The sequence below is a fragment of the Ictalurus punctatus genome, chromosome 18 (genome assembly GCF_001660625.3).
Source record: "Ictalurus punctatus breed USDA103 chromosome 18, Coco_2.0, whole genome shotgun sequence".
Classification (NCBI taxonomy): Eukaryota; Metazoa; Chordata; class Actinopteri; order Siluriformes; family Ictaluridae; genus Ictalurus; species Ictalurus punctatus.
The window spans coordinates 9,821,201-9,844,130 of NC_030433.2; the positions used below are offsets into that span (position 1 = coordinate 9,821,201).

General features: G+C 40.3%; 1 protein-coding gene across 3 annotated transcripts in view; it reads right to left on the reverse strand.

Moving 5' to 3' along the window:
* Positions 1-7,591: 7,591 nt before the first annotated feature.
* Positions 7,592-22,930, reverse strand: part of p4ha2 (procollagen-proline, 2-oxoglutarate 4-dioxygenase (proline 4-hydroxylase), alpha polypeptide 2) — a 112,334-nt gene continuing 96,995 nt past the window's right edge. For all 3 annotated transcript variants that reach the window (XM_017492819.3, XM_017492825.3, XM_017492824.3), the window contains 2 exons: positions 17,882-17,978; positions 7,592-9,503 (listed from right to left, as the gene is read on the reverse strand). In XM_017492819.3, coding sequence (XP_017348308.1) covers positions 9,433-9,503; positions 17,882-17,978 — 168 coding nt within the window. In that variant the 3' untranslated portion in view covers positions 7,592-9,432. The remainder of the gene's footprint in view (positions 9,504-17,881; positions 17,979-22,930) is intronic.

Here is a 22,930-nt window from a genome sequence, read left to right on the forward strand (position 1 = left end):
ACACAGGATCTGCTGCACGATATACCCGAGCAACTATAGACCAAGCATGCAACGGACGTAGGACTAGTAAAATCAGCAGGACTAGCAAAGATAAAGATCAAGAAGAATGCAAATTTGCCCTATCAACGATAATATCTGTTCTCGGTGCAAGCCAGGGAAGGTATAAAGCCAACCATACAGGGACTGCTGGAAGCAGGGGTCCTTGTTCCCACCAACAGTCCTTGCAACACACCCATTTTTCTGGTAAAAAAGCCGGGTACAAACAAATGGAGATTGGTCCACGATCTGCGTGCCGTCAATCAGATAGTAGTGCCAGAAACGCCCATAGTACCGGACCCTCACACATTGCTTACGAACATCCCAGAGGGAACAAAGTGGTATACAGTCATTGACTTGTGCTCAGCCTTTTTCAGTGTGCCTTTGTATCCAGAATCGCGGCACCTGTTCGCCTTCACGTATGAGGGGAAACAGTACACCTATACGAGGCTGCCGCAAGGATATTGTGAAAGTCCATCAATATTCAACCAGGTGTTGGCCCAAGATTTGGCCACCCTGGACTGCCAGAGCATGGTCCTCCAATATGTCGACGACCTCCTGATATGCAGTTCCTCAGAGGAAGAGTGTCAACGAGATTCGCTAAAAGTATTACGGCTACCGGCAGACAATGGCCACAAAGTCAGCCCAGAGAAGCTACAGTTTTGCAAAACCAAAGTAGAATATCTAGGTCGAATATTAGAGGGAGAGAGCCGCACAATAGCTCCCAGACATGCGGAGTCCATTAGTAAGGCCCAGAGGCCGCAGACAGTACGACAGATGTTGGCTTTTTTGGGTATGGCAGGATTTAGTCGTCTGTGGGTATGCGAATTTGCTTTGAGAGTCCAACCCTTACGAGACATGATTAAAGCAGCACACCATACGCAACCGAATGCTAAGTTGGAGTGGACACCTGAAGGGGATGCAGCCTTTATAGATATAAAGGCAGCGCTGGCCACGGCACCAGCCCTTGCTAATCCAGATTATAGAAAACCGTTTCATTTGTATGTTTCGGGAAGAAAAGGATACGCGACTGCCGCACTAACCCAGCAACAGCAAGGCAAAGGAAGACAAGCTATAGCCTACTACAGTACAGCCCTTGACAACGTAGAGAAAGGCATGCCACCATGCTATCGTTCTTTGGCGGCAGCAGCGTTCACATACCAGAAGGCATCTTCAATTACGATGGGGCATCTGGTCACCCTGTATACAACCCATGCTCTTCATGCACTCTTGACCAGTCCGAATTTTGTAATAACAAATTCGCGACGTACAGGGTATGACTCCATACTCTCGGCCCCTGAATTAACTATAGAAAGATGCACTACGGTTAACCCAGCAGAAAAAATGATGACGCCCCTAGATGAAGATCCACATGAATGTGTCAGTGAGTCTGAAAAATTCTTAAAAGCACGGCCTGATTTAGAAACTGATGCATTACACGATGCGGAGCGCACATTCTTTGTAGATGGTCCTGTTTCCGTACCAATGAAGGGAATCGGGCAGGGTATGCCGTGATAGAAGCAGACAAAACTCCCGCGGCGTTTAGGGTAGTTTTGAGTGTTCCCCTTCCGCAACCGTGCTCGGCCCAGCTGGAAGAGATAAAAGCCTTGGCAGCTGCTTGTAAACTGGGCAGTGGATGACGATGCAATGTGTACACAGACTCTATGTACACAGACGCCTATGCGCATGGGGTATGCCATGTTTTTGGTCCTATATGGGCACAGAGGGGATTCCAACGAGCCGACGGGTCTACTGTGACCCATGGAGAGGCGATCTCGGACTCATTGTATGTCATGAACTTACCGTCGGCGGTAGCTATTATCAAATGTAAAGCACACAAAACAGATGGCTCTTTTATTACTAAAGGAAATGCATTGGCAGACGAAGCCGCCAAGAAAGCTGCAGTAGGACCGGCCCAGATGATGGTGCTCACGAAGCCAGAAGAGATCTCAGTACGTCACCCGATGGAGGACAACATAGCACAAATAGTGGAAGTGCAAAACATAGCCGGGGAAGCAGAACTCTCCAGATGGATAAAACGGGGGGCGAAAAAGTATAAGGGAACTGGCCTTTGGCGTAGCATCGATGGCATGTGTGTGGCCCCTGCTAGTCTCCTACCGTTACTGATAAAAGACGCCCACGGTCTTGACCATACCAACAGAGTAGAGACGAACCGGAAAATAAGACAAGAATGGTGGTCACTGTATTTGGCGAGTGCGGCGGACCAGGCACTCAATAACTGCGAAACGTGCATAAGAAATAATGTGCGGAAAAATTTCACTGCACCTCTAGGGCACATTCTGCCGCCAATGGGTCCGTTCAGACATTTGATGGACTATGTGGATATGGGGGCCGAAAATAGGAAGGAATCAAAATGCTACATATTCGTAGTAGAGGATCGGTTTAGTAGATGGGTAGAGGCTACGGCCACTTCTAGAGAAGACGCTAAATGCAGCCAAGATTCTCTGTCGAGAAGTCATTCCACGTTTTGGTATTCCAGACTATCTGAGCTCTGACAATGGAGCTCACTTCATCGATCAGACCATTGAATTGATTACCAAGGCACTGGGGATTGAGCACAAATTGGGCTGTGTATATCATCCCCAGTCCCAAGGTATGGTAGAACGGGCTAATGGCATATTGAAGAGTAAATTGGCAAAAATATGTGACAGCTCACGACTAACCTGGATGCAGGCCTTACCCCTAGCCCTGCTTAAAATGCGCTCCCAAACTAGCCAAGTGACGCACCTCACGCCCCACAAAATGTTAACAGGGCGCCCGATGCCCATGGCGTTTACACGCGCCCCGTACACGGCCCCTCGTTAGAACAATTGGAGGGTGAAATGAAAAGCTATATACGCACCCTCACACAAATCCACAGACACTTGTATTCGCAGATCCAAGAGGCGGTCCACGGCGAGGAAGTGCCCCGGGTGAGGCAAATCGATCCGGGGGACCACGTCTGGATCCGAGTCTTCAAGAGAAAGAACTCTCTAGAGCCACGGAGGGAAGGGTCATTTGAAGTGGTGGCTGCCACACCAACGGCGGTAAAAGTAGCGGGACGACCCCACTGGTATCACTTGAAGCACTGTAGCCGAGGAGGATTTGGCAAAGGACCACTACTTAGTGAGTCAGTTGAAGAACAACCGTTGCCCCCTGGCGAGCAACCCTCAGCATCAGGAAAGACTCACCCGGCCCAGCCTCCTGAATACTCGGCTACCAACTCCAGCACGGACAGTGATAGTGATGCTGAAGAAGACCGTAGTCTGGCGCAAGGTACAAGGGCGCAAACCAAAAGACGGGCAGACCGACAGACCCTTAGCCCCATCTCCAGTCCCGGCGAGGGTTGGTCCAGCGACGAACTTACCACAGTTGGAGAAGCAGCTGGCCCATCAGGAATTGAGGAAGCACCAGTGAGCCAGGAAGCGCTGCCGATTCCCCCCACAGAGGTTGAAGACTTGAGCTCTATTTCAGCTGATTTGGCCTCTATAGTACAAAGTCTAGCCGACCCGCCTGTCCAGTCGGGTCCAGTCTGTACAATACGAGACTATAGATTTTACGGATTTGGGCGGATTGAGTCCCCTGACCCTACTCTCGGACAACACAGCAGGACCTTCCCCTGTACATGACCATGCCGGGCTCCCGGATAATGGCCCCTCCATATAGACTCATGAACAGTGACAAGGAAATCATTATAGTCTGGGCTGTGGTCCTGGTGGCCGGACTAACTATGGCTCTTTTACTCGTCTATGCACCTTTTCACAACCCTGAGGATACCCATGATTCCACCCCCGGATGTAGTTATACCCCGACAAGTACCATGTCACCTAGAGCCGAGGCACCTGTTGCTACCTCATTTCTCCCTCCTACCACACCCACACCGAGACCACCCCGAAGATGCAAGAGAAACGCACGAGTAGGTCGTATCTCACCAGATGACCTCAACGATAACCCAGCAGAACGTCTAAAGATGGACATTCTTTCCTTGTCCATGTTTAGCCAAAATCTCGAAAACCAGGTCATAGAGAGCATCAGGCACGCCGCACTGCGTCACGTCATCAAGGCCGACCTGATGGCGTTTTTTGGCCAGAAGGTCCCCCTCAACCCTTAGTAGAGGTCTCACTCCTGTATATGGCCACCCTGTCGACTGTCCACTCCCGCGAAATATTTTGTGCTCTGACCCTGATTACTCTCGCCTATCAGGCATCATTGCTTCCGGGTAGCCCACATGTGGCCTTCTACGGAGCTGGTTACAACTCCCTGAACCTCACCATAGACCACCTCAAGATCACGGGGATCCTGACGAGTTGGTGGTGCTGCTTCAACCAGTCGCACCCCGTCCCCTCGAATGCCTTTGGTGCATTGCCCCGTCTCCCCTTTCGTTGTACAGTCGATGCTTGTGTTACCCGCGGACCTGAGACTTCTTTGTTCTCTCACCATGCTTCTGTCCCCATAGCTGTGCAACTTATTCATACCGATGCCTTTATGAAATTGCAACGTTACTCTATGTGTACGGCTGACACACCTTTAACTGAGGATCAGACTAACCTGTATCTCACCTGGATGTTCCATACTACCCGTGCTGTCACGGATCATTCCTGCCTGGTCTGTCATGACCGGGCATCTGCGCCACATCTCATGTTTCCCCTAGGCGACATCGCCGAATGTCTCTCCGCCCCATATACAGAGCAGTTCCTGTGTCCCAAGGTCTGTTTACTGGGATCCCTATCTATGGACTATGGCCCTGACTGGACGCGGAATGCTAGTGCCTCGTGTTTGTTTCAGCCGCTGCTTTTGTGTCCATCCACCAGGAATTACCCCCAATCTTTCCCCTGTGCTTGTGCTCCCCGTTTGGCACCTATGACATCGGTAATCTATCAGCCCACTGCAACCTCACCCTCCCCTCAGAGGATTTGCTGTACCCAATGCTTGCAAAAACTCCCGAACAGACGGTTCTAGCACGCTGCCAGCATCTGATATAATTATACATTTCAGGACTTCGGACATGACATGAGCTGTTGGTGTGGTAATGCAGTGCAGAACCAACTGAATGGACCTGCTTTTTTCGCTTCTGTCCGATTTGTAAAAAGAATGTTTGTACTGCCTGACGGTCGTACATTGGACACAAACTTAGCAACTCTTATGTCACTTCGAACTTCTAATTAATAACTCTTATGCTAATTGTGAGCTGAGAATTGTTAGTTTTATCTGTGCTTTCATCGAGCGCCACAGAATATGCAGTGAAAGCATCAACTTTATCACGTAACTGATCATAAATGTCACTTGATAACTTGCTGATCTGCTCCACTACCATGTTAGCCGATAGTGCTATATTGTTGAACAAGCTCTTTTTTTTCTGGACATTAAATATCCGCACCTTTCATCATGCAGCCCTTCAGAAATGGGCCTTCAGTGAATGGCTTTCCGGCTTTGGTGATTAATTCATTCACCGCATAACTTGCCTCAACTGCAGTATCAGCATCCTTTTTGGCTTTATGAAAAATACTTTGTTGAGATATAAATCCTCTCTGTAGCTGCATGGCTCGTGTTGCCCTGTCATCTCCCTCATACTTCTTGTTCAGTGTTTAGTCCAATAATGACACTTGATATTATATTACTTTAAAACTGCAACTTTTATGTTGCATATCAGGCAGGTAGGATTTCTATTAAACTCCACTAAAAAATACTGGGTAGTCCTTTCTTGGAACGGTCTGTGTTCATCATCCACCTTACGTTTTGATTTTGACAGCGACATCTTTGTTCTTCAGCACCTTGCATGCATTTGGGCCAACTTTGACCTTTGCCATAACAAACAAAATGCATTTTTAAAAAACAGAATTGTGCTTTTATTTGAATTATTTCAAAAGGGTAGGTTGAATTGGCATGAAACCACTATAAAATATCATTAGTTTTGGTGGGCCAAATTATATATATTTTTTTACATTCCGTCGGAGTTTGAGACCCCTGCTCTAAAGGGAACCCGTCTTCATCAGGGTGACAGTGGATAGTGTGATTATTCATCATTTCACATCTATACCTGTATACTATGAAGTTAATCAGTGCTAAGAGTGTTAAGAAGAAATTGAATGAGTATCATTAGTTTTAAGTTTCTTGTAGCAAACTGAAGTTGTCAATTGTTCTTTGAAGGAGACTTTAGTGGAAACTGTTCTTAGCAATTGCTGAAAGAAAATCCACATTCATCTTAGAGGTGTGTATGTGGTCCTATACACAGTAAACTCATGGTGATCTGTAGGCTATCCATGTAGGACCATCTACAATCTGTGGCAAAATGCAATGATGTCACACTTTTACATCCAGTTGGCAGCTCCCCCTATATAAAGCATCTTCCTGTGTGCCTGAATGAGTGAATACACATGTATGCACTCAACGTACAATTCAATAGGAACACCTGTGCACCTACTCATTTATGCAGTTATCCAATCAGCCAATCATGTGGCAGCAGCACAATGCAAAAAATCATGCATATACAGATCAAGAGCTTCAGTTAATGTTCACAGCAAACATCAGAATGAGGAAAATGTGTGATCTCAGTGACTTTGACCTTGGCATAGTTGTTGATGCCAGATGGGCTGATCTGATTATTTTAGAAACTGGTGATCTGGGATTTTCACACAAAAGAGTCTCCAGAGTGGTGCAAAAAAATAAAACAAACAAACAAAAAAAGCATGAGTGACTGTACTGTGGGTGGAAACGTCTTGTTAATAAGAGAGGTCAGAGCAAAATTGCAAGATTGATTTGAGCTGCCAGGAAGGATATTGCAACCCATATAATCACTCTTTATAACTGTAGTGAGTAAAAAACTCTAGCTAGAACTCCAAATCTTATTTTATTAGGAACACCTGTACACGTGCACATTTATGCAGTCAATCAGCCAATCATGTGGCAGCAGCACATGCAAAAAAATCATGCAGATACAGGGTAGCATTCACATACCAGGTGGGCTGAATATTTCAGAAACTGCTAATCTCCTGGGAATTTCATACACAACAATCTATAGAATGGAAGCATCAATGAACCATAAAAGAGATTTAAAAAAAAAAAAAAGGTATATATATATATATATATATATATATATATATATATATATATATATATATATATATATAAATATATATATATATATATATATATATATATATATATATAAATATATATATATAAATATATATAAATATATAAATGTATAAATATATATATATAAATATATAAATGTATAAATATATATATATAAATATATATATAAATATATAAATATATATAAATATATAAATATATATAAATATATATATATATAAATATATATATAAATATAAATATATATATATATATATATATAAATATATATATATATAAATATATATATAAATATAAATATATATATATATATATATATATATATATATATATATATATATATATATATATATATATATATATATATATATATATATATATGAGACCCTATAGACTGTAAACTAGGACATAGTTTGGCAGTGTCACGAAATCTACGTAATGAAGGTTAAGACAGATGGAATTGCAGATAAGAGCTTTTAATAAAGAGAGGTAGGTAGACATCCAAATCATGAGACAATAGCATGGTCAAAAAACAGGCAATGGGTCAGGCGATCTGTAAATAGGCATGAACTAGGCAAGGCATGAAAGAAACGAGAATGAGGAACAAGAAGCAAGATCAATGAACATGAAACAAAATGAGGAACAGGGTACAAATGGTTGGTATGGTGATAATACTCAATATTTTGCAAAGTCACTGTGTTCAAACAGTCTCTTTATATTGTGGTTGTGAGTGATTGAAATGAATGTGAGTGTTTATGGAATTGCAGTCCATGGTGGCCATGTTTGTAGGCCGCAGTGCAGGATGGGAAATGAAGTCACTGGTTTGCTGTGATATGACAGGAAGTAAATGTTCACAGCTGAGTGTGATCAGTAAGATGGTGAAAATGAATGTGTAGGCCACATGGTGTTCTGGGAAGTGAAGTTTAAGCCTCCTGTTATGTTGGGGGAAAAAAAGTTATATGTTGTCTGAGATAAGCCATAAGGAGAAATATTTACATGTAAATATATGACCCTAAATGAGGAAAGTAAAAAATTTCAAAGAGAAAAAGAGAGATTAACCAGTATTTCAGACATCTCAAATGTGGAAATGGGTCAAATTGACCCATGACATAATAGGAGGGTGTTGACATGATATTTAAATTTAAATAAATTTGGAGTAATCAAAATGTTTCTAAAGACAAATAATTCCAACCACTTAAAATATTTTAAGAATTTTACATATTAATATTTTATTTACAGATATCTTGAATTGAATTCAAACAGATAAACAGTATTATATGTGGACATGTTCTCCAACAAACTCTGGGGCCTTCCAGGAATGTGTGTTTTATTGAGACCTGATGGCACTTTTCATGACATGACTGCACACAAGGGTACACCGTTCAAGTAATTATCTGATTTCTGACAGAAATTAGTTGTTGCAGAACTAATTTAGGGGTTTGACAGCAAAAGGGGGAGAATCCTTATGCAATTTACAACAGCTTTTTAAATTCTTTTAACAAACTCTATTGATATTTCTACTTCAATATTATGGGTTATTTTGTGTTGATTCATTACATTACATTCATTACAAGTTCAAGGGGGTGAATACTTATGCAAGGCACTGTATATAGCTTGTTTATAGTGAAAAAGAGGTTGAAATATCAGTGTCTTAAAAAAGGCCATGATATTTTAAAATGTATATATTTGAATAATTATGCACATATCAGTCATAACAGTAGGCGTGGATATTAGAATTTTATAAACCATGACAGACACAAGATTCCTGGACAAAAACTTTCCAAGAAGAAACTTTGTCCATCTGAAAAGCAGTAAGATTTTTCAGGGAAGTTATCATAGACCTGTTATAAGCATTTTTCAGATAAATCAGCTTTTAAAGTAATGCCTCTTCTCTAGAGACCCAATTTTATGTTTTGGGACAATGGTGTCAATTCTAATCAGAACATTTCCCCAAAAGGACAAACATGAAACTACAAAACTCTGTTGTAGCACAGTAACATGCATAGTTGCAGTAGGGGGGAAAACAACAAGCGAGAAATATTAACAGAAAGACAAAAAACAATCCTTTAAGTTGATACACTTGATATAGCCCTGACTCCCAACTTGGTAGTTGTGACTATTGATTTCTGATCACCACAGAATTTACAGTGTACATACAACATGGTTACCACAGCTGAGTGACTTCTGACAAGGTGCATCCAACATCATGGTTTTGTGTTTGTGATCAATAACAATTCAGGAACTGCAGGAGAAGCTGAGTGTTTAATGGCTTAACAAGTGTTTAACTCCCAACAGGCAGACTCATTCCACTTCTGTGAGGCCACAAGATCTCCTGAACTCCTGACCTCTCTCATGGATCCACTTGTTAGACACTGTTGACCAAAACAGAATGAAATGTTGCTGTCAAATAGTTATAGTGTTGATAAAACATAGTTCAAGTCTATGGCATGAACATTTGAGTAACAAAAATAAATTACTTATTTAATAAAAAAGAAACATCAGCCTGATAAATGCAGCTATAAACACACGGAATATAATAATTACACTTTACAAATATGTCATTCATTTCAAACAGAAACAAATCACAGGGTGACAAAGTCACAGATCTTGAGCATTTGTGCTGACTTTGGAGCTCTATTTCCAGTTAAAATGATACCTCAGTCACTGCTACAGTTCTCATTATGTTTCCGTTTATCATGTTCCACCAAATTCAGAGGCTTTTTTTATTCAAGCACAGTTTTGGGAGAATTTATAAATTCATAAGTTAAATTTTAAAATATGGTAAATCTTTGGTATATTCAGTTTACAATATTAAACTTCTATTCGTATAATTTCTTTTATTTATTTAGATTTCTACAGACAAAAATGCACAAGTCTTTTCAGTCATAATTTTTTTTTTATTCAAGTTTTGTTAAAAAATATTTTATGAATCAAATTTAATCGAATTGTGAAGCCAGTATTGTAAATCGAAACAAATATTGCCTATAGTGTATTGTTACACTCCTACTGGACAGACATTTTAGTACTAGGGCAGATTTTGCTGATCAAGAGAAAATAGGTTGCCAGGGCATCTACCCACAGAAGCCCCATGCGCATAATTTACAGTTTAAGGGGTCCCAAGCTACAAAAATTGAGAACCCCTGCCAAGTGCTACTGAAAACTGTAAGTTATGAAGTACTATACCAGGGGTTCCCAAACTTTTCCAGGGCAAGGCATTAACATTTGACCGAGGTCCCCCTTTTGCAAGATGTCTTTAAAGCACATTAAAAATACAGACTTCTCAATATACCCCCCCCCCCCTTTTTTTTATTAATAGTTACATCTTACATCTTTACAATACATTAGGAATTGACTGTGTGTGTGTGGTTGTCTGAGAGTGAGAATTTATTTTTCACACCAAATTGTTGAGGCCTCCGGGGTGCCCCCTACCTTGAAAACCATTGTATTATACAATGTATAATATAGCATGTCCATGCACTTTTTAGATGGTCTTTCAATCATTTCCGTAATTATTAAAGCACCAATAATGTCTCTTTGTAATACCTTACCTTTAAAGGAATTTATTTTTAAAAATGCTACATCTGGTTTCAGTTTGCTCCCTGTACTTTCTGGGGGGAGAAAATGTACAACCCAATTCCAAAAAAGTTGGGACACTGTAAAATAAAAAACAGACTGCAATGATTTGCAGATCTCATAAACCCAAATGTTATTTGCAATAGAACATTGTAAATAACAGTTTGAACTAAGTAAATGCACAATTTTAAGAAAATTTATTGAATTTGATTGCTGTCTCAAAAAAGTTGGGACAGGGTCAACAAACAGCTGGAAAGGTAAGAGTTACTAAAATGAAACAGCAGGAGGTTAATTGGCAACAGGTCAGTAACATGATTGGGTATAAAAAGAGTATCATAGAGAGACAGAGTCTTTCAGAAGTAAAGATGTGCAGAGGTTCACCATTCTGCCAAAAACTGTATCTACAATTTGTGGAACAATTTCAGAATAATGTTCCTCAACATAAAATTATGAAGACTATCCTTATCTCATAATCTACAATACATAATATCATCAAAAGATTCCAAGAATCTGGCGAAATCTCTGTGTGCAAGGGACAAGGTGAAAATCAATATTTCATGCCCATGATCTTCGGGCCTTCAGGCGGCACTGCATTAAAAACAGAAATAATTCTGTAATGTAAATCACTGTATGGGCTCAGAAACACCTCCAAATCACATTGTCTGAACACAGTTCGCCGTGCCATCCACAAATGGTTAAAGCTCTATCATGCAAAGAAGAAGCCATATATGAACATTATCCAAAATGCTGCCATCTTCTCAGGGCCAAAGCTAATTTATAATGGACTGAGGCAAAGTGGAAATCTGTTCTGTGCTCAGATGAATCAAAATTTGAAATTCTTTCTGGAAACCATGGAACCTCGTCTTCTAAACTAAAAAGGACTAAAGAGGAGAGGGACCATCCAGCTTTTTATCAGCACTCAGTTCAAAAGCCTGCAATTCTGATGGTATGGGTGGGGAATTAGTGCCTATGGAATGGGCAGCTTGCACATCTGGAAAGGTACCATCTATGCTGAAAGGTATATACAGGTTTTAGAGCAACATATGCTTCCATCCAGATTCCATCCAATTTTTACTTCTGAGAGACTGCCTCTCTAAGATAGTCTTTTTATACCCAATCATGTTCCTGACCTTTTGCCAATAAACCTAATTAGCTGCAAAATGTTCCTCCAGCTGTTTCTTTTTAGTATGACTTACTTTTCCAGCATTTTGTTGCCCCCCATCGCATCTTTTTTTGAGACGTGTTGTGGCCATGAAATTCAAATTTAGCTTATTTTTTTCCATAAAATGGCACATTTCCTCAGTTTGAACACTTGATATGTTTTCTATGTTCTACTGTGAATAACATGTGGGTTTATGAGATTTGAAAATCATTGCATAATGTTTTTATGTATATTTTACACAGCGTCCCAACTTTTTTAGAACTGGGGTTGCAAGTTTAATACCATTGGGATGTTTTGTTCATGAGAACTGCCAGTGAAATTTCCAAAATAACCTAGTTTATACAGTCAGGTTCATAAATATTTGGCCATTGACAAAGTTAGTTATTTTGAGCGATTACATGTGGCCTAGTAATGGGGATGCTGGCGAGTTTAATGACACTCCGGCTGGCTTGTTCTTTATTTGGTATTTTTGAAATTAATTGCAAATTCGGTGTAAATATTGCTTGATTTTTTATTTAGTATTTTAGTTGTTAGATCGTTGTAAGTTAGTGACATTTTTATTTGTTTTCACATTTTACTGTGTTCTGCCTGGAGACATTGTGATTCAAATCACCGAGATAGCTTTGAGATTTGAGGTGCTTAAGGAGATTACAGTGAATTCTGTTTTAAGTTGGCTGCTGTCCACTCCGAAAAACACTCCATCTGTTGATTAAAGATGTGGAAATACTCAGCAGGTGAACTTTACCAGTTGTGGGGGAATTATGAGGCTCCTGCAGGGCTCCTCTGCCAATGTGAAATTTTTTGGCATCCAAAATACATCCAGTGAGGATCTCGTTGAAAGATGGATAAAGTGATCAACAAGAATGATTTCAATGCTATTCCCTCCCTCTGATCTGTAAACTGCAGTCACTCAATTATCTCTGACTGATGTGGTGTTGACTGCAGTGTACTAGTCTCTCTGCCTAGGTCAGATGTTCACACGCACACTAACTGCCTGAAATTTGGATTATATAATAGTCTCTCACCAACAAAGTTTCTCTGGTCAGTGACTTTATTACTGACCACGAACTGGATTTTCTAGGCCTCACAGAAACCTGGTAGCAAAACAATGATTTTCTACATCTTAATCAAGTATCCCCACCGGGATTTGTTTACATCTGTAAATCCCGGCCTTCTGGGAGAGGAGGCAGTCTTGCACTACTATATCGCGAGAATGTAAAACTGACTCCGCTCACCTTGCCTGATCAATCCTCCTTTGAACTGCTGGCTGTCAAACTCCGTGGACCTACACCCACTGTTATTGCGGTACTGTACAGGCCACCTAAGCCATCAAATGTGTTCATATCTGAACTTTCAACTATACTAATTACTCCAAATACAATGTCTCCGAATGTGATCCTGATGGGTGATTTTAACCTCCATTTGGATAATTCTTCCAACCTATTTATAAGAGACTTTATGGTCATGTTTGATTGCTTTGATATTACCCAATATGTAGACTTTTCAACCCAATTTTGCCCAATTTTAGGTCTGCTGCACTAGTATTACACCCTGCCACAGCAATGCTGCTGAACTACCCATCTCAGACCACAAAGCTGTGCTGTTCGACACCTACCTGCCTGTCATGAAATCAAGAGTTCTGCACATCATGCCATATCGCAACAATGCTAAACTTCTCTGTGGCTGAAAAGCTGATTAACTCATTTGTTGTCACTCGGTTGGATTACTGTAACGCCGTTTTAGCCCGAGTTTCTAAATCCACAATCAACAAATTGCAATATGTTCAAAACTCTGCCACCAGGATCCTGACGGGAACCAGGAAATGTGAACATATTACTCCTGTTTTGGAGTCCTTGCACTGGCTCCCGGTCAGGTTCCGTGTCGATTTTCAGATCATGATGTTGACATACAAGGCATTACATGGCTTGGCTCCTCATTACTTATCTGGTTTATTAATCCCTTACACCCAAAATTGCGGACTGTGTTCCTCACAGTTCAATTTGTTAACTGTTCCACAAATCCACCTAAAATCTATTGGTGACATTGCTTTTTCTGTCTATGCTCCTTCCCTTTGGAAATCTCTACCTCCTGAACTCAGGGAAGCTCAGACCTTTGGTATTTTTAAAGGTCAACTTAAGACACACTTTTTTAAACTTGCATTTGACTGCTGATGTCTTCTTTTTTCATTATTATTAACCGTTTTATTTTTCTGTTTACTGCTTATTTTGTGTACAGTGCTTTGAGAAGCTGCTTTTAAAGGTGCTTTATAAAATAAAGTTTATTTATTATTATTATTATTATTATTATTATTATTATTATTATCATGCTCCGACTTACCTCACTAAGCTCTTGGAGAATTACTGCGATCCTCCTCAGCAGGTCTACTAGCAATACCGAACATGAAATTTAGCACCATGGGTGGAAGAGCCTTTAGTCACATTGCTCTGGAATTCACTTCCCCATAATTACTCGGTGTAGTAATTACAGCACTTTGTATTTGTAGTCCCCCGACCCCCCCGCCCCGTCCTTTGCCCTTCCCCATTCTTTTTTTCCCCCTCACGTACATCTTTTTCTCGCATTGATTACTTTTTTATTAATGACTCTCTAATTTCTTGGGTTGTAAACTCTGAATATCTACCAATTGTTATTTCAGACCACGCTCCTCTAAGTTTTGACATTCTTCTAGCTTCACATCGCGCCTTTCATCCATCATGGAGGCTTAATTCTCTACTTCTATCCGATTCAGCGTTTTGCAAGTATATTTCTACTTCAATAGATGATTTTCTTCTTAATCAAACTGATTCAATCTCTTACTCTTTACTCTGGGAAACTTTAAAGCCCTTCTTAAGGGGACAGATAATCTCTTATTCTGCTCATGCCAATAAGCAACACAAGGATAAGAAGAAAAAAAAAAAAAAGATATCGGATAATATTCGAGCCATTGATGACCAATATGCTCTCAACCCAACCCCTGAGCTGCATAAACAAAGGCTTAATTTGCAGGCGGAGTTCGAGTTGTTATCGACAGGTGAGGCAGAGAGGCTGTTGCTACATACGCGTGGCAATTATTATGAATATGGAGATAAGGTCGGTCGGTTGTTGGCTCACCAACTGCGTAGCCGAGTGGCCTCGCACTCTATCACTCAGATTATGCAGTCTAGTGGTGCATTAACCTCGGATCCTGTAGAAATTAATTCAACTTTTAAAAGTTTTTACTCCTCTTTATACACAGCTGGATCTCCTGACAATTCAGGTAACATGGACCATTTTCTTGGAAATATTGATTTTCCCAGAGTTGACCCTCTATTGGCATCTGAGCTTGACAGCCACATCACCTTAGATGAGATCACTAACTCAATCAATTCATTGCAATCTAAGAAATCACCTGGCCCGGACGGGTTTCCTGCCGAATTTTATAAGAAATTTCATGTTATATTGGCCCCATTACTTCGGGCTGTATTTGAGGAATCCTTAGAACTATGTACGTTGCCACAAACATTGAGACAAGCATCTATAACTCTATCTAAAGATGAGAAGGACCCAACATTATGTAATTCGTACAGACCTATTAGCCTCCTCAATGTTGATGTCAAGATTTTAGCCAAACTTTTGGCCTCTCGTTTAGAGGGGGTTCTCCCTAGCATTATTTCAGAGGAGCAAACCGGGTTTATAAAAGGAAGGCATTCCTTTTCTAATATTTGTACTCTACTTAGTATTTTGTATTCAAAACAAAACAGCGCCTCATCTGAAGTGGTCATCTCTTTGGACGCAGAAAAGGGATAGAATGGGAATATCTTTTTACGGTGCTAAGGAGGTTCAGCTTTGGGGATGGACTGATATCATGGATCTGTTTATTATATGTGGAACCGTAGGCTTCCATATATACCAACGATGCTAAATCTGACTATTTTACTCTGTCACGGGGTACGCACCAGGGATGTCCTCTTACTTTTTGCCATAGAAATTGAGCCTTTCTCGATGGCGCTTAGAACTCTTCCTGTATTTCAGGGTATAATTCGCAAAGGAATTGAACATAAACTAGCCCTATATGCTGACGACTTACTACTTTATGCTACCGATTGCATCTAGTCCTGAGATAATACGCATATTAAATGACTTTGGGAAATTTTCCGGGTATAAACTGTACCTACAGAAGAGTGAATGCTTACCCATAAACCAATCTGGCCAAAAATAAAACAGACTGAAATATCTTTTCATTTGGAGGACTCAAAATTCAAATATCTCGGAGTTAATGTCATCCGTTCTTATTCTGCGTTAATGGTGGCGAATTTTACACCCTTAATTTCATACATGAAGTCAATCTTCCAAAGATGGGCAGCTCTACCATTATCCCCTCTTGGTAGAATAAACACAGTAAAAATGAACATTCTTCCAAAATTCCTCTACCTTTTCCAGTCCAGCCCTTTGTTTTTACCCAAATCTTTCTTCAAGAATATAGACCAATTAATCTCCTCTTTTGTATGGGCAGGGAAAACTCCCAGGGTTTCCAAATTTTCACTTCAGAGGAGTCGACTAAGTGGTGGCCTCTCCTTGCCCAATTTCATGTATTATTATTAGGCGGCTAATAGTCAGAAACTGGTGCTTTAGGTAAAGGCCCCCTCTCTTCCATGGTGCCACTTAGAAACGAAGTCTTGTACTTCAACCTCCCTCCCTGCTATGGTGTTCTCCTCCCTTCCTATAGCCCTTTCACAATACACGGATAATCCAATAGTATGTACCTCTCTAATAATTTTCTATCAGTTTCGACGTCATTTTAAATCCATCTCGGCCACAATGGCACCTATATGTAATAACCACCTCTTTCCCCCCTCCTTTAGAGATTCCACATTCTCTTTGTGGGAAAAGAAGGGTCTGAAACACTTTGAGGATATTTTCATTAATAATGTGTTTCCAAACTTTTCTGAATTATCCTCGTCATTCAGCCTGCCGCCATCTCACCTATTCCGTTTCTTTCAAGTTAGGCATTGTGACTCCTCCCTATTCTGCTTGGGAAGAGGTGTTCAAGCTGAATCCTAATAAGGGTGGCATTATTTCTAGGATATATGCAACGATCTGGTCACAGGACGATTCTTACAATATCAAAACCATTAGTGCTTGGGAAGAGGAGCTTGAGGATGGCCTGGAGAGGAGGCCTGGAGCTTGAGGATGATTACTGGGGCACAGTGTTAGATAATACACGTACCACCATGTCCTGTGCAAAACTTAGTTTCATACAATTTAAAGTGGTCCATAGAGCTCACCTCTCTAGGAGTAAACTATCTAAAATATATCCCAATGTCCCTGATATGTGTGAAAAATGCAAACTTTCGCCCTGTAACCTCAGTCATATATGGCACTCTGTCCCAAATTGCAGAACTTTTGGAACTCTTTCTTCAAAACTATGTCCGACGTTCTTAAAGTCAAATTAGAGGTCTGTCCTCTAATTGCCATCTTTGGTGTTCCATCTCAGCGTCAAGCTCTGAACCATAAAGAAGCTAGTGTTGTGGCCTTTGCATCGTTACTTGCTTGGCACAGAATACTGTTGTCTTGGACCTCTCCACAACCCCCCTCTATATCAGTCTGGCTTAAAGATTTAATCTTCTTTTTAAAACTTGAAAAAATCAAGTACAACATCAGAGGCAGGGTTGACTCATTTTGGGGAAAATGGGCACAATTTATTACCTACTTCAATGATGTACGCACCCTGGTGATGGATTGAGGAGAGGTAGACTGTAATTCCTGATCACCTTACCGCTTTTTTTTTTTGTTGTTGTTTTTTGTTTTTTTATGTTTGTTAGTTTTTTTGTTTGTTTTGTTTGTTTGTGTTTTTTTCTCAGGTTGTTTGTTTATTGTTTTTTGTTTCCCCTTTCTTTTGGTTTTGGCTGTGGTTGTTTGTTGGGGTTGTTGGGTAGGGTGTTATGTAAAATGTAAATTTTCAATAAAAACTCTATGATCAAAAAAAAAAAAGAACAACAAACAAACAAAAAAAACAAAACGGGTGTCTCCCATACTCACCCCATTTACTACCAACTAAAACTGGGCAGGCTGCATGTCTTGTTCTGTAATCTCCCTCTCCACTCCTGAAGAGATTGTACCAGAACACTGCAGTACCCTAGAAGCACAGGCAAGAAAAACACTCTAAATGGCACTACTGACAACATACAACATGGAAACATACAATATACAGCCAAAATGATATGGTCACCTGACCATAACACACATATGTGGGCCCCAAAATTTTTTTGTATGCTGTAGCCCAAACCTGTTCCAGCATGACAATATGGACAGGTGAGGTCCATAAACATATGGTTATGACAAGGTTAGTATGGAAGAACTGGAGTGGACTGAACAGAACCCTGATCTCAACTCCACTGAACACCTGTAGGATTAATTGATACACCAACTCCATGTCAGGCCTTCTTGCCAGACATCACTGCCCAAACTCTTGAGCTCTTTTGGTTTAAGGGGCAAAATACCCACAGTCATGGTCAAAAATCTAGTGGAAATCCGTCTCAGTAGAGTGTTAGCTGTTGTAGCAGCAAAGGGAGGACCAACTCCATATTACCCATGGTTATGTAATGGGATGTTCAGTGGTTAGGTGTCCATAAACTTCTGGCCATATAGTGTATTAACCAAGCAAAGTCAACAAATTTGTACATTACCATATGACATCAACATATTCAGCTAAACCTGAAAAAGGATATTGAGACACTGAGAAAATTTGTCCTCTAGGTACAGGTGAAATATCCAAAAGAATCCAGAAACCTTGTTCAATGTGGGTTCCTGCATGAGGTTTCTTTAAAAAAGCTGATATACTAGTATATAGAAATCTCTCACAATTTAGATAAGTAGAATGAATTAACTAAACTCTCTCCATTGGCCTGCTCATCAGGACTCTAAATCTACTCAGTTCTCTCCAAAAGTATTGGAATGACAAGGCAAATTCCTTTTATTTTTGCTATACACTCATGACATTTGGGTTTGAGTTCAATAGATAAATATGAGACGATAGATCAAAATTTTGGCTTTAATTTAATTTAATGTTTTCTTGGCACACTGTGGGCTTGTTAATACGAATTAATTATTACCTGAGTGCCACAGCCTTTTTGAGTGTTGTTGCTGATCATACCATCATGGCCACAATTTACTCATCCTTTAACCCTCTTACCCCGTATGGCCGAAAAACCGGCTTGCCCGTCTTTGATCTATTCCCATAAGGACTATATACCGGCTTGGTCATTTATGCCAAATCCCCGTAAGGCCGATATAGAGGATTTACAGTGTAAACGTTATCCCCATAAGGCCAGTGTACCGGCATTACTCTGCTATGATTCCTTACTTATTTAATTATTATTTTTTAACCCAGAAGGTTGATGACATCATGACGTCAAGACGTGATTATGACATTGCACCGTCATTACGATGAAGCTGATCCAAGCGTGAATATTGGTGTACTATTAGAAGTGAAGTAAAAATGCCAAAGCGAAAAGCTAATCGTGTTCCAGCTAAAGTTACACCTACAGTGAACACAGGTACATCTAAAACAGTGAAAAAAAAAAGAAAAAACATACACAGTTACACAGGCGAGAGCGAGGATTCTAGATAGTGACAACAGTGAAAGTTCAGGCGATGTTGAAACCGAAACTGATAGGAGATACAAACTCTCCTGATTCAGACCCTGATCCGTCTTCATCTTCAGCATCAACCGGTGCGACTGACACTGCAGAGGTTTGGAGTCATAACCTGACCATCTCTGTGCATTCGTGAAAACACTACCGGCTGGTCTGATTATCACCAGAAACTTGACTTTTGGCGCTAAAATGCATTTATTTATTTATTATTTACTTGAATTTATTCAAAGGCATTGACCACTCTGATGCTCGTATGGTACTTCTAAATGAGTAGAAGGATTTTAGCGAGCATTTTTTCGTAATTTCTCTAGTTAAGAATTGTGCTCTAAGTTTAGTAAAAACACTGAACTGCTTCAAAGTAATATTACACAAATACATTATTATAAGTTGTTTCAAGGCCTAAAAATGTTAAAATTAAAATGTTGATTTTGGCCCAAGAACTCAGGGTTGGCGTGCTGTTTCTCTGGGGAATATAGGGTTATGGGACATAATACTGTGGGAACTTAGGAGTAAGAGGGTTAATGCAGTAGTCACCAACCATTTTCCTGGAGATCTACGTTCCTGAAAACTTTAGCTTCAACCATAATCGTGCCCACCTGACCATCTAATCATTGCCTTAAGAAGTTCTTGATCAAGTAAAACAGGTTTGTTAGATTTTGGTTGGAAATGAAACTTTCAGGAAGGTAGATCTCAAGGAAGAGGGTTGTTGAACACTTGTCTAATGGCTACTTCCAGCATGATAATGCACCAAATAATCACAAAGCAATGTTTCATGAACATGACAGTTAAATCAAATGTCCTTCAGGGGCCTTCCCAGTAACTGGATCTAAATCAAACAGAACACTTTGTGGTAGATGTGGTATAAAGGGAGATTTGAAGCATGAAAGTGCAACGTGAATTGCATGATGCATAATTATGCATAATTATGTGAACATAGAGCAGAATCTCAAAGGAATTTTTCCAACACCTCCTGGAATTCATTCTGCAAAGAACTGAGGCTGTTTTGAGAGCAAGGGGAGGCCCTACCCTGTATTAGTATAGTGTTCCTAATAAAGTCCTCAGTGAGTTTACATCTAGCTGTGTTAAATAAATTAAAACATGGCAGCTCTGGTAGCAAACCACCCAATTTTTGGTGAACAAATGCACCGGAACAGAAACTTATCTTAAACTAATATTAAGTAAATGAAATTAAATAACACTTAATATTTGGTTGCGCATGCCTTGCTTACAATAACTGCATCAAGCTGGCAACCTAATGACATCACCAAACTGTTGCATTCTTCTTTTGAAATGCTTTTCCAGGCATGTACTGCACCTTCTTTCACTTCTTGTTTGTTTTGAGGGGTTTCTCCCTTCAATACCCTCTTCATGCTCAAATGGGTTAAGGTCTGGTGATTGACTTGGCCAGTCTAAACCATTCCACTTTTTTCTACTGATGAAGTACTTAGATGGCCAATAATCTTTTCGATTAATCGATTAAAAGGATGTGGCAATCTTTCAGTACCATTTTTTTGTTTATTTAAAATAAAATCCCCAAACTGAGTGTTACACATAAATTTCAGACTAAAACTTTACACAACTGTTTGTCCAAAACAGAAAAGCACCCAATACACACACACACACACACACACACACACACACACACACCAGAATATATATTATTAATGTAGGACTGTAGTTTAATTGGGTGCTTTTTGTACATCCATAAAAATAAGGCATAAATACTATAACATGATACACACACACACACACACACACACACACACACACACACACACACACACACACAAAACAAAGTATCTCACAAAAGTGAGTACACCCCTCACATTTTTGCAAATATTCGATTATATATCTTTTCATGTGACAACACTGAAGAAATGACACTTTGCTACAATGTAAAGTAGTGAGTATACAGGTTGTATAACAGTGTAAATTTGCTGTCCCTTCAAAATAACTCAACACACAGACATTAATGTCTAAACCGCTGGCAACAAAAGTGACATCATGGAGCTGGTGGATGTTAGAGACCTTGTGCTCCTCCACCTTCCATTTGAGGATAACCCCACAGATGCTCAATAGGGTTTTGGTCTGGAGACATGCTTGGCCAGTCCATCACCTTCACCCTCAGCTTCTTTAGCAAAGCAGTGGTCGTCTTGGAGGTGTGTTTGGGGTCGTTATCATGCTGGAATACTGCCCTGCGGCCCAGTCTCCGAAGGAAATGTTGGCATTCATGGTTCCCTCAATGAACTGTAGCTCCCCAGTTCCGGCAGCACTCATGCAGACCCAGACCATGACACGACCACCACCATGCCTGACTGTAGGCAAGACATACTTGTCTTTGTACTCCTCACCTGGTTGCCACCACACACGCTTGACACCATCTGAACCAAATAAGTTTATCTTGGTCTCATCAGACCACAGGACATGGTTCCAGTAATCCATGTGCTTAGTCTGCTTGTCTTCAGCAAACTGTTTGTGGGCTTTCTTGTGCATCATCTTTAGAAGAGGCTTCCTTCTGGGATGACAGCCATGCAGACCAATTTGAAGCAGTGTGCGGCGTATGGTCTGAGCACTGATAGGCTGACCCCCCACCCCTTCAACCTCTGCAGCAATGCTGGCAGCACTCATACGTTTATTTCCCAAAGACAACCTCTAGATATGACGCTGAGCACATGCACTCAGCTTCTTTGGTTGACCATGGCGAGGCCTGTTCTGAGTGGAACCTGTCCTGTTAAACCGCTGTATGGTCTTGGCCAGTGTCAGGGTCTTGGCAATCTTCTTATAGACTAGGCCATCTTTATGTGGAGCAACAATTCTTTTTTTCAGATCCTCAGAGAGTTCTTTGCCATGAGGTGCCATGTTGAACTTCCAGTGACCAGTATGAGGGAGTGTGAGAGCCATGACACCAAATTTAACACACCTGCTCCCCATTCACACCTGAGACCTTGTAACACTAACAAGTCACATGACACCAGGGAGGGAAAATGGCTAATTGGGCCCAATTTGGATATTTTCACTTAGGGGTGTACTCACTTTTGTTGCCAGCGGTTTAGACATTAATGGCTGTGTGTTGAGTTATTTTGAGGGGACAGCAAATTTACACTGTTACACAAGCTGTACACTCACTACTTTACATTGTAGCAAAGTGTCATTTCTTCAGTGTTGTCACATTAAAAGATATAATCAAATATTTACAAAAATGTTAGGGGTGTACTCACTTTTGTGAGATTGTGTGTGTATATATATATATATATATATATATATATATATATATATATATATATATATATATATATATATATATATATATATATATATATATATATATATATATATATATATATATACACATACACACACATAAAAAATTATTTTATGCACAAAAATATTTTATGCACAAAAAGCTGAAATACTGATCTATCATGGGTTATTC